The 12,923-nt window shown below is 47.0% G+C and overlaps 1 protein-coding gene across 5 annotated transcripts in view; it reads left to right on the top strand.

Annotated features, from left to right (window-relative positions):
• Positions 1–12,923, top strand: part of EMID1 (EMI domain containing 1) — a 170,736-nt gene that overhangs the window by 48,235 nt on the left and 109,578 nt on the right. The window contains exon 1 of one of the 5 annotated variants that reach the window (XM_056528737.1): positions 10,738–11,485. The exons of 1 other annotated variant lie outside the window; for it this stretch is intronic. In XM_056528737.1, coding sequence (XP_056384712.1) covers positions 11,328–11,485 — 158 coding nt within the window. In that variant the 5' untranslated portion in view covers positions 10,738–11,327. Of the gene's footprint in view, positions 1–10,737; positions 11,486–12,923 lie in introns of those variants that run through there. 3 more of the 5 variants (XM_056528733.1, XM_056528734.1, XM_056528736.1) reach the window with 3 other exon arrangements.

The following is a 12,923-nucleotide window of genomic DNA, read 5'->3' as shown; positions in this document are numbered from 1 at the left end:
CTCAAAAACCAAAGATGCGTGCCTATCATACTGACACCCCATCAGCAAGGATTTCACTCTGGAGATATCCTCTCGGCTACCTCCAGTCGAGACGAGAAGCTCGAGTTTCCTCCTCAGTCCCTGATACAGGCGATACCTGTTCAGGGACCTGAGGCTCGAGAGCTGGTGGAAGAACCCCGCAACCCGCTTCTTGAATATCTCCCACCACTCTGACTTACTACTACATAGGCCCAGTAAAGGTACCTGACTCTGAAGAAAATCCTCAAAGGACTGTCTTACCTCCACTTCCTCCAGGAGGGACGAATTCAGCTTCCAGTAACCTTTACCCATCCGAGGGGTCTCTGAAACATTCAGGGAAAACAAAATCATACAGTGATCGGAGAACTCCACCTCAACCACGGACACTGCGGAAGAGACGGCTTCCTCCTTTAAATAAAACCTATCTATTCTAGACCTGCGACTACCTTGATGATAGGTGAAACCCGCGTGGCCCGAGGGGTTCCGGATGTGGGCATCCTCTAGGCGAGCTTCTCTAGCTATGCTAATCAGTGCCACACTATCACAAGTCAGCGGACCATTGGAGCCTCTCCTATCTTGGGACCTCGTGACATTATTGAAGTCCCCTCCAAAGATCACCTGCCGACTCGTAAAAAGAAAGGGCTTAATCCTCATAAAGAGATCTTTACGGCCCCGCTTAGTTTGCGGGGCATAGATGTTAATGAGCCGGAGCTCCTGCCCCTTCATGAGGACATCTAGGATCAGGCACCTCCCCATTTCTAATTCAATAACCCGTCGGCATTCAACAGGAGCGGTAAAAAGGACCGCCACCCCACTATACGGCTCAGCTGCAAGAGACCAGTGGGAGGGACCGCGCCTCCACTCTCTCCTGGCTTTTACCAGGGAGGCTAGATCTGACAACCTGGTCTCCTGTAAAAAGAAAATGTCGGCTTCAACGCGGCCGAGAAAATCAAAGGCTGCAAATCTAGCCGTATCAGATTTTATGCTGGCACAATTAATAGATGCCAGCGTCAATGGGGTGAGTGCCGCCATACAGGGTGATTGAGTTAGACGGCCTTCTATCCCTTACACCTTCTTCCTCTCCTTTCCCCCACCCCCATCTGAGTCAGAGGAAGACCCCTTACCCCTTTTAAGGCTGTGGGATAAATCCATCCCAGGATCTTTACCTTTGGAATCCAGAGTTGCCTTTCCCCTTGAGGAACCCACCTCAGGGGTGGAAGGCTCGGCGCCCCCTTGAGGCTGCACCACTTCCCGCCCCTCTTCCTCCCCCTCAAGAGGAGGAGGCGAGATAGTATCCCCGAGGGCCTCATACCGATTCGAGAGGACGATCAGAGGGTCGGAGACTGGGATGTTCCTTTTCAGGTCTGGGGCTGTAACAGAAGAGAGGAACAGAACCTCCTTACTTTTTCCCCTTTTCCTCCTCCTCTTCTTTTTACGGTCACCATTTAGTTTCTGCCCTCCCTCCTCCTCCTCATCCACTGTTTCGTATTGGGAAGAACTGGAGGAGAGGGCAATCTCACCCTCCTCTCTGCGAATTCTCCCGACCTCCTCATCCAACTCAGTCTCACCCAAAACCTCAGATTGCTGACCAACTGAGCCCGTGCCTGGAGAGGGACCCAGAGCTACCCCTGGCACCTGGGAAATCTCCTGGACCCTCTCCAACCTGCGCTTCTCCTCTCGCCTCAGCTTAGAGGGGGTCTTGTGCTTCTCCCTCACTGGTTTTGGTGCCCCTTCTCCATGGCTGGTCCCCTCCCCCACTGAGGCAACCGACAGGCTCTCCCCAGCAGGAGTGGTCGCAACATAGGAAAAGGAGCGCGGACACCGGCTGAAAGGGTGACCTAAGTCACCACACAAGTTACACCTAATCTGCCCACAGGTGGCTGCCAGGTGACCCACCCCACAGCAGAGGGCGCATATCTGCTGAGTGCAGTTTGCACTAAAATGGTTGGGGTCACCACACCTGTGACACAGCTTCGGCTGCCCTTGGTAGAAGACCTGAATCCTGTCGCGTCCAAGGAAGGTGGCCGAAGGGATGTGGGTGACTGTGTTCCCTGAACGCCTGAGACGGACGGAAAACGTCCAGGCCCCAGACCAGATCCCGTGTTCATCAAAATTCTTTCGGGGGACGTCCGTCACCTCCCCGTACCTGCCCAGCCAGGTCATGATATCGTAGCATGAAAGTGACTCATTACGGGTTAATACGGTCACCTTCTTCAGCATGCTTTGGCGGGATACCGCTTTTACAGCAAAATCACGCCATCCGGGCTCGTTCTTCATCAGCTCATAATTAGACCAGAAAAGATCAAGTCCCTCTGGCCTAACAAAGCTGACGTCAAACTCGGAGGAGCCAAAGGGGTGAATCAGGGCAAAGATGTCCCTAGCCCTGAAACCCATCTGGAGCAGAAGCTCCACCACCTTGCCCCTTTGTGGGCACGCATCATTGCCAGTCCACACCAAACGGGCCACATTCCTGCGGCCAGCCTCCTGCCCGGGTGTATGGAGGGACCATACGATCTCCCCATCTTTTTCTCGGAACGCTCCAAGACCATGTCTCTCCACCCAAAAAGACAGGTCCACCTCCTTTCCCTCTACCTGGAGCGTCCTCTCTCCTCTCCTAAGCGCCTCCAGGAGGCGCCGCTGCAAGTGACCATTTCCAGATTCCAAAGGTAAAGAACTCCCTGAACCTCCCGAACCCCCAGCCGCCACACTTGCATAACTCCTGGCGACTGGGGGGGCAGCCGGACCAGACCCCAACACACCAGAGCCACCAGCACTTACACCACAATCATTCCTCCCATCCATGACACTCCTCCTATTCATACCACTACCATTCCTCTCATCCACAGCACTACCACTCCTCCCATCTGCACCACTACCACTCCTCCCATTCACACCACTACTCCTCTCATCCACAGTACTTCCACTCCTCCCATTCACACCACTACCACTCCTCCCATTCACACCACTACTCCTCTCATCCACAGAACTTCCACTCCTCCCATTCACAGCACTACCACTCCTCCCATTCACACCACTACTCCTCTCATCCACAGAACTTCCACTCCTCCCATTCACAGCACTACCACTCCTCTCATTCACACCACTACTCCTCTCATCCACAGCACTTCCACTCCTCCCATTCACAGCACTACCACTCCTCTCATTCACACCACTACTCCTCTCATCCACAGCACTTCCACTCCTCCCATTCACAGCACTACCACTCCTCCCATTCACACCACTACTCCTCTCATCCACAGAACTTCCACTCCTCCCATTCACAGTACTACCACTCCTCTCATCCACACAGGTATTACTAAACCCTTTCAGTGCAGTAACTTTTTCACTCTTACTTTTGGCTGAGCTGGCCGAGATAGACTGTAATGTTGCTGGTGCCGATGTCACTAACTCTGCCTCTGGCATCACATCTCTGCCGCTGATGTCACTAGTTCCATCTCCTGACGTCACTTCCATGAGCAGGGCCGCCCCTCCTCCTTCACCATGTGACGTGTAGGAAATCCCCTCCCTCACAGGGGAAGTTTCCATTATGTCAGCACTTGCACTGAACGACCGCATGGACTGTCCAGCTGATGCCCGGACACCCCCCCCCCCCTCACAGGGGAGTGCCCTGCAGCACCAGCAATGCCCAGGGGACCGCCCCTCACTTCAAGCCTGTCCTGCCCTTCCCTACCGACAGGACAGGAGGGCTTCTCAGCATCTCCCTCCGCCATCTTGGATTTCACACTGTACCCCCCGTGCTGGCCCCGCTCCACCTCAGAAGTGGGGTCTTGCAGAGTGGGGGGCCCAGCAGCCTGTACCGACTTCTCAGCCGGCCCAGACTGCTGGAAAGGACTAAATACAAAACGGGTGACTTCTCCCACTTTCCTCTTCTTTTTGCTCCTCTGCCCTTTCTTCTTCCCTCCTTCAGGGCCCAGATCATCACCAAAAGAAAAGTTCTGGAAATGAGTGGGGGATTCCTGCAGGATGATGGCCCGGAGCACCCCGCCATCACTGTCCTCCTCGCTCTCATCAGCAGATGACACAGGTAAGGCCACCATTTGAGCAGCAGCAAAGTGGTCTTCACTGAGGGGGGGGCTAGGGGTGACACAGACAGCAGGGGCCCCACCATCCAGCACCACACTCTCCACCCTCCCCTCAGCCTCTCCGACAATCTCTGACTGTTCCACCTCCTCCTCCTCCTCCTCACCGCCACTACTCTCCCCATCATCCACTACCTCCTTACCTGGGGATTTCATGGCGGTGAATCTGTCCTTGTTTAGCAATTTTTCACGGAAAAGTCCACTGCCTTCCAAAAGGACCTTTCTCTTTTCTTCCAACGCCTTAATCTCTGTTTTCCGGGCTTGTATTCTCACCCTCAGCTCGGGTCGTTTTTTCTTGGGACCCCTGTCAGCCAGGTTTTGGGCCAGGCGCAAATCCTCCCTGGCTGCCTTTAGTTCTTTCCCACAGCGGTCGTACTCTGTAAACCGAGCCGTCATCCTGGAGCAATATATTTCCGCGGACTCTTTCGGGTCTCGGTTGCCCCACATCTCAACATTCTGCAGGCTTTTCTTGGCCTTCCTGCCACTATTGGCCTTTCCACTACTCGCCGTTGCCTGGGGAGCAGGGACCACATTACTGCGGTCCCTGCTAGATTTTCTCACACAGGCCGGAAGACTGGCTGTAGTTGGCTTCTCTCCACCCCCCGCCAGCCTGGAACGGGAAGTGGAGCCCCGAGATTCCCGGGGCTCCATGCAGGGAGGCTCTCCCCAGGAGTCTGCCACCCTCCTGGGAAAAGCTGTTAGAACACCTGCCTCTGTAGTCTGCTTGGAAGTCCTGGAGAGCTCAAACAGGGACACACCCGCACACTTCTCACACTGAACTGGTGTGTTTCACAGGAAGTGCTCTGTGCTGACACCTCTGTCCGTGTCAGGAACTGTCCAGAGCAGCATAGGTTTGCTATGAGGATTTTCTATTGTGTTTTCCTGCTTCCTGCAGGAGATTGATTTTATAGTAAGTCTATGAAGCCAGTCTGCTGTAGTACAGCAAGTATAGCAGTGAGCCAGGGAGAGAAACAATGAGCTGAGAACTTGTTCCAGCTTTTTCTAGCAAATTGTCTCTGTGACATGTCAAAGGTTTTTTGTAATGATAGTAAAACTTTAAGTTTTTAATTCATGCTGGGCACCAACTATGATCAGAAGTGGATAAAATTTTCAGAAAAAGTGATGTATTAACCCCTTAACGACCACGGACGTAAATGTATGTCCTGGTTTGGCGGTACTTCGCGCACCAGGACGTAAATTTACGTCCTGTGTATGACCGCGAGCATCTGAGTGGTGCTTGCGTCATACACGGCAGGTTCCGGCTGCTATCAGCAGCCGGGGACCCACCGGTAATGGCGGACATCTGCGATCGTGCAAATATCCGCCATTAACCTCTCAGATACCGTGATCTGTACAGATCACAGCATCTGCAGCAATGCGCATGTTAAAATAGATGATCGGATCGCCCGCAGCGCTGCTGCAGCGATCAGATCATCTGTAATGGCGAAGGGAGGTCCCCTTACCTGCCTCCGTCCGTCTCCCGGCATCTCCTGCCCTGGTCTGAAATCAAGCAGACCAGAGCAGGAGATAGCTGATAATACTGATCAGTCCTGTGTCCTATACATAGCACTGAACAGTATTAGTAAACAAATGATTGCTATAGATAGTCCCCTATGGGGACATAAAAAGTGTTTAAAAAAAAGTTGAAAAATGTAAAAAAAAAAGAAAAAAAAAGTGAAAAATCCCCTCCCCCAATAAAAATGAAAATTGTCAGTTTTTCCCATTTTACCGCCAAAAACATATTTGGTATCACCACGTGCGTAAATGTCCGAACTATCAAAATATAATGTTAATGATCCCGTACAGTGAACGGCGTAAACATACATTTTTTTAAAAAGTCCAAAAATGCCGCTTTTTTGTCACATTTTAATAAAAAAAATTCATAAAAAATTATAGAAAAGTTTTATATATGCAAATGTGGTATCGATAAAAAGTACAGATGACGGCGCAAAAATGAGCCCTCATACCGCCCTATGTATGGAAAAATTTAAAAGTTATAGGTGGTCAAAATAGGGCAATTTTAGATTACTGATTTTGTACCAAAAGTTTTAGATTTTTTTTTTAAGCGGTACAAAAATATAAAAGTATCAGCCATGGGTATCATTTTAATTGTATTGATCCACAGAATAAAGAACACATGCCATTTTTAATGTAAATTGTACAGTGTGAAAACAAAACCCTCCAAAATGTGCAAAATTGTGGTTTTCGTTTACATTTCCTCCCTAAAAAAATATTTTTTTGGGTTCGCCATACATTTTATGGTAAAATGAAAGGTTTCATTACAAAGTAAAATTGCTCACCCAAAAAACAAGCCCTTATATGGCTCTGTAGATAGAAATATAAAAGATTTATGGATTTTAGAAGGCGAGGAGGAAAAAACAAAAATGCAAAAATAAAATTGGCCTGGTCCTTAAAGGGGTACTCCGCCCCTAGAAATCTTATCCCCTATCCAAAGGATAGGGGATAAGATGTCAGATCGCCGCAGTCCCGCTGCTGGGGAGCCCCGGGATCCCTGCTGCAGCACCCCGCTATCATTACTGCGCAGAGCGAGATCGCTCTGCACGTGATGACGGGCAATACAGGGGCCGGAGCATCGTTACATCACGGCTCCGCCCCTCGTGACGTCACGGCCCACCCCCGTCAATACAAGTCTATGGGAGGGGGCTTGGCGGTCGTCACGCCCCCTGCGATAGACTTGCATTAAGGGGACGGGCCGTGATGTCATGAGGGGTGGAGCCATGACGTCACGCTGCTCCGGCCCCTGTATCGCCCGTCATTATGCACAGAGCGAACTCGCTCTGTGCAGTAATGATGGCTGCGTGCCGCAGCGGCGATCCCCGGGGTCCCCAGCAGCGGGACCGCGGCGATCTAACATCTTATCCCCTATCCTTTGGATAGGGGATAAGATGCCAGGGGCGGAGTACCCCTTTAAGGTGAAAATGGGCTTGGTCCTTAAGGGGTTAAAGGAGCAGTCTGGTGAAATATAAATCATCCCCAATCCAAATCGATTACTGGGACCCCCCACGATCTCCTGAAAGTGGCCACGGCAGAATGCTGTAAGGGGGCGTGCTGACCCCTGCACGGAGCGTTGGCCGACACGCACCCTCCACGTAACCCATAGAGATACATGGAGGTGGTGTGCCGGCAGCAGCTTCCTGCGGGGGTCGGACAGCAGCTTCTGGCATATTGCTGGGGCAACGTGCAGGAGATCATGGGGAGTCCCAGCGCTTGGACCCCCACAATCTATAATTTATCCCCTATTCTTTGGATTGGGGATAAGTTATATTTCACAAAACTACTCCTTTGATGAAACATTCTGTTCATTACTATCAACAAAAGCAGGCATTATAAAAACTAAAAGAAAATATACTTATTTTACGATATATATACAGAGGGGACTAGACCAATTGGCCATAACAATAAAACCACTGATCCTCATGTCACAGCAGTTCTTGTTAAAGAGGATGTGAGGTCAACCAAAATGAACTGAGATCTTGCTGGCATTAAATAGTTAAGGCTACCCTGATCACACACCATTTTACAGTTTCTTGATACACTTTTCCGTTCCTAAGATATGAGAGTTTATAGTTGGTCTGACGGTTTAGGGAATCAGATGGGCGTGAATTTAGAAGTGGGAGATCGGCAGGATTATACAGCCAGGGTGTGTGAATGTTTTACATCGAGGGGCGTGTATTCCTAATACACACCCCTGACTGTATAATCCCACCCATCACCTGATATTCACTGCTATTATTAAAATTAAGTTCACGCCCTTCTGATTCCCTGAATTATCAGACAAACTATAAACCCTCATATCTCAGGAACAGAAGGAAGTATCAATAAACTGTAAAAAGGTGTGTGATCAGGGTGTCCTAAGCTATTTTATGATAATGCAATCTCATTTATTAAAGGTTGTCGTAAGCGGTGGGCTATATTAGGCATCAATTGAACAGTGCATTGGAAACATGACAATCTGAATGCCTTAAAGGGGTACTTTGGGGAACTAAACCCATAGCCTATTTAAATTGTAAATATCATTCATTAGCTATTTCCCTCCTTCAGCTGTCACTTACATGCAGGGAGTGAAAGAAAGACGTCATATATTAAGATCCTGCTTGTCTTTGTGTAAAACCCTCACGGAGACCTAGCCCCCCACCCTCTCGCAAGACAAACACCACGTGATTTCTGGCTTCACATGCACACCTCCCCTCCCTGTGTGCCAGCAGAGAAGCCCAGTGAAGATTCTCAGTCTCCTCAGAACATAATGCTGCTCTTTTCCTGCTGTAGATCTTATCACTGACTGCTGCCATTCAGAGCATAGCAGGATTTATTGCTGGGGGGAAGGATAGTCTAAAAAAAAGACATGTACACTGTGTGCTGCTGATTGACAACACAGCATGCACACAGATAGTGAAAGTGATTGGCTGGCAGACAAAACACAGAGCTGCACTGACTGCTGGGAGTTGTAGTTTATTAAGGGGACTACAGGGGCCCCAAGAGCTGCAAAACCACATGGATAACTACAGGGGGCACAGAACAGGTATTGTGGTAGCTTTGGGGCATTTTTATTTTTTATTAACTTTTCCGGAGCACCCCTTTAAACAAGCATCATGGCAGGTGGTATAGGGTTTTCTTGGTATGCAATGGTTAGTTTGTGGGGAGCAAATGCTAGCTTTTGTAGTCTAATCCCACTGAAAAGCTACTGTAGACAGCAAGATAACTACAATACAGATGCATCTTTGGCTTCCCTGAGCACTTCACTGAAATGTATGCTAGCCAAGAGCTGGTATAGAGCTGGTTACAATTTACACTAGTTCTCTGACACAAATTTAAGTAAAGCCCCTTTACACCTAGCCCTGCCAGCTTTTTTAAAGTGTTACGCCTGTCGTAAAACATTGCACATTTTGGTTCATATTGGTTGGTGATTGGCTGCCAAGAGGTTTAGATTTACTTCAATGAAGAGCAATTGGCTTGCTTCATGGCAGATAATAATGGCATTATAACTTCAATATAAGATCAGCAGGGTCCAACAGTTTGTGACCCCCAGAGAATGTTAGCATTTTAGATCACAGATCCACACGGCTACTGGACAAAGGTGACAGTGACCCCAGTGATTAGCTTTAGTATCCTGTGCTGAGTGTATGGACATGTCATTGAAGCTCTTTCACTGAGTACTCCAGAATTGACCAGGAACATTTAGAGGGGTGAGTATATTTTTCTTTTCCCTGTCTCTGCCTACCCCTTTGGTAAGTTTGCCAAATGGGGCCTGAAAAATCCCTTTACCACCATTGCCAATTCATTGCTGTACTCAGTGGCTGGTGATAGCATGAAACCCCTGACCACATTGGTGAATTAACAACTAGTGGCTAATAGTGTTGCTCGCGAATATTCGCAATGCGAATTTTATTCGCGAATATCGCATATTCGCGAATATTCGCGAATAATGCGCTATATATTCGTAATTACGAATATTCGTTTTTTTTCTTCACAGTACACATCACAGTGATCACCCCTCTCTGCTTCCAGCTTGAGTGGTGTAAAGAAGGCTCTAATACTACTGTGTGAGACTGGTGTGCGAATTTCCGCATATGCGAAAATTTGCATATGCTAATTTTCGCATATGCGAATTTCCGTTTATGCTAATTTCCGCATACGCGAATTCTCGTATACCCGAAAATAAAGCGAGAATATTACGAATATGCGAATATTCGCGAATATATGACGAATATTCGTCCATATATTCGCGAATATTCGTGAATTCGAATATGGCCTATGCTGCTCAACACTAGTGGCTAATGACATTAGGGCTGTTTTTCTGAGATAAGGAGTTATCTTTGATAAATAAAGCAATTTACATATATTTTAGGAATCACATAGGTTATCAAATGGAGGGAAAATGTTTGAGACAGTGACCATTTAACGGATCCTCACATAGTGGGGATTTGTCACGCTGGGCCAGTCATTGGTCATACTGGGGGAGATAACCATCTACAGTCCTGCCAATCAGACTTTTACAAGGTGTCTATTCATTTGGTTAGAAAAGTAATTTGGATGAAGACTGTTTTTCTGATACAAATCATTTACAAACATGTCAGATAAGATAAAATTGAATCACACTTTTTATAGACTTTATTACTATATTATGTCAGAACTTTGAATATGTTTAGTGTTTCTTTTAAAGCATGTGTCTACGCGGTTATTTCTGCTGTGCTTGCGGCAGCTAATATCAAAGTTTTTTTTATAAAAAATAAAAACCCCAGGGGATCTAGGTCCAAAAATGATGAAAAGTGTGTAAAATGTACATAATTATGTAACAAAAGAGAACTGTATGTTTTATAGCCCTTAAACTCTGTTCCAGCAATTGTAGAATCCTCTCGATAGGGTTGAATATTTTATGTTAAGATATTTCTATTGATTAAAAACACAGTTCCCTTCCTAGTGCATTGACCCGTTTTGTGAGGACTCAAACTACAGCACTCACGGTTAACTATACAATAGGGTAAGCCAGGAAAAGCAGTTGGTCGGAGAAAGTGAGGGAATCACTAAGTGGAGGATACAAAAGTAAGGAGGAGAAATAGGACAGAGAGACAGCTAAGTCTGTGAATTTTAAAACTGCTCACAAAAGATACAAATTGTCTCCATGTCTGAGTGAGAAATAAAAAAGTGCAGGGGGTGGAGGAAAGGAAAGAGGGGTAGGAGACAGAAGGAGAAAAAGAGCAAAAGAAAGAGGGAGGAAGATAGAGTGCAGCAGCTAGGAAGTGAAGAGAGGAGGGGAAGGAAGAGAGGGTAGGTAAGGAAGGAGGAGAGTTTGGGAATGAGGGAGAGGGGGGGATGCTATCCCAGTGATTTAAAAACTCAATTGTTTGGGATTTCTAAGCCGGTTCATGGAAAGTAGGCAGAGTCTGCACAGACTTTTTTTCTCTCTTTTCCCTGCAGCGTGGGGGGCACATTCTATGAAAGGCAGGAGGTAAGGGGGGTGAGACTTCTCACTTAGGGGCTGTCTGAAGGCCGGATTTGTCCTTAGTGACTTTGAGGTGGGTTTATCGAGGATCACCAGACAATTTCCCTACACAGCATTTGGACACATGCTACCTGTTACCTGTGTGTATGGAGTAGGCTTTGCTAGGTAACTTTTCAATCCAAAGGATTTCTATATTGGCAAATCTGGCCTTGTGAGACACAAAGTGGGATTCCTGGAGTGGATGAACCATGCATTTGCCAGTGCCCTGCTGTTCCTGTTGGCATGTTCTTCTTTGCCTCTGTGCCCTGCTGGACAAAGGTTGTTGCACATGGACATCCAGCACTCAGTACCGGTATTCTCCAGCACTGCAAGTCAAAACCAGAGAGTCACTCACAAGTCCTAAAAGGTAACCAACTTTTTTTTTTTTTTTTTTTGCTGCGGTTGTTGAAATTGTGGTATAGTACTATAATGCCTATATTGCAGTTATTATAGGCTTTAGAAATCCCACTTTCCAATAAATATAAAAAATCAGAACTTTGTTCGTGTACGCTCGCCTACCATCTTTGACACAGGTGTGACTATTTCAGTGTGAATGCCAGTACACCTATTCCCTAAGGACCTATATGCCGTTTTCTGCATTTCGGATGAGACTTTTTGAGGGAGAACATTTTATCTGTCGCAGGAGTTTGCAATCTGTACACAAAACATAGACTAGACAGAGATTCTGTATCATCTCATTGATGGAATGGTCTTAATTTTCTTTTTTTCTCTGTCTTGATATGAAAAAATGTGTTTCTGCTTGCCCACCCCTCTGGCTGCCTGGGAGTTTAACAGATGCAGTTATTCTTAAAGGTTATTTTAGGATTAAGGAATTGCTATATGTACAGGCAATAAAGGGCCTCTGGTAGCTGACAAGCTCGGTGATGTAACCCTATCACTGCCAAAATGCTCACACTAAGCTTTTCAAATAACAGAAGGCAAGAAGAGTTGGCTAATGTCATGGTAGTTAGTTCAGCTGCAGATAGAGCTCCTTGTGTCTGTTATGTGCCAGCTGAGATGATTTCTAAGGGTCATTCAGGGTTGACCAGTCAGCAACTTTTTATAGAATCGCCCATTATTCTATTTACAATCCAGTTTAATACGGTGTAATTTGTGAAATGACCCGGTACGTCTTACAGCAGAATTTCACCCTTGCACTTCAGTTTTACGTGAATGTTACTGCCTGTGGGACACAATGTTTTGTCCATTGAGGCTTGAGACAAGAGAATGCTGGCGGAGTGATCGTGACCTAGGGATGCTGGAAAGGAACACTAACAATTTATATGGGAAAAATCAACAGAGGAAAAGCAGAGATAAACAAATTGTCAACAGAACAGGCCCCTCAGCGAGCATTGTCCTGCAATCCCAGCATTCTTCCCCATGCATTTATTTAGCGATTGCAGATACAGAGCTTACTACAGTGTAAGGCGTACATGCCCTTATGATGACATGTAGGTTTTCTGCCATCTCTTCTATATTTTCTGGCATGCTGGTTTTATTCGTCAGTACAATGGAAGCCAGTTACAGTAACCTAATTTTATTAGGTTATGTTCACACGGCAAAATTTCTGCACACAAAATTCTGCATGAAAATTCTGCAGTAAATTCCATCGAAATTAATTGCCCATTCACTTAAATGAAATTCGCCTGTCCTATTCACACAGCAGACTTTCCGCAGCAGAATTTCCACTGCGGAAATTCTGCATTCTTCAAAAATATAAGTCTTGTCTTATAATTTAGCATAATTCTGCTGAGGATTCCTATTGAAGTCAATGGGGCTTGAATTTGGTCACGCCCCACTCGTAA

Source organism: Hyla sarda, chromosome 1 (assembly GCF_029499605.1).
Source record: "Hyla sarda isolate aHylSar1 chromosome 1, aHylSar1.hap1, whole genome shotgun sequence".
In the NCBI taxonomy this organism is placed as follows: domain Eukaryota; kingdom Metazoa; phylum Chordata; class Amphibia; order Anura; family Hylidae; genus Hyla; species Hyla sarda.
This window is presented reverse-complemented; position numbering and strand designations above follow the sequence as displayed.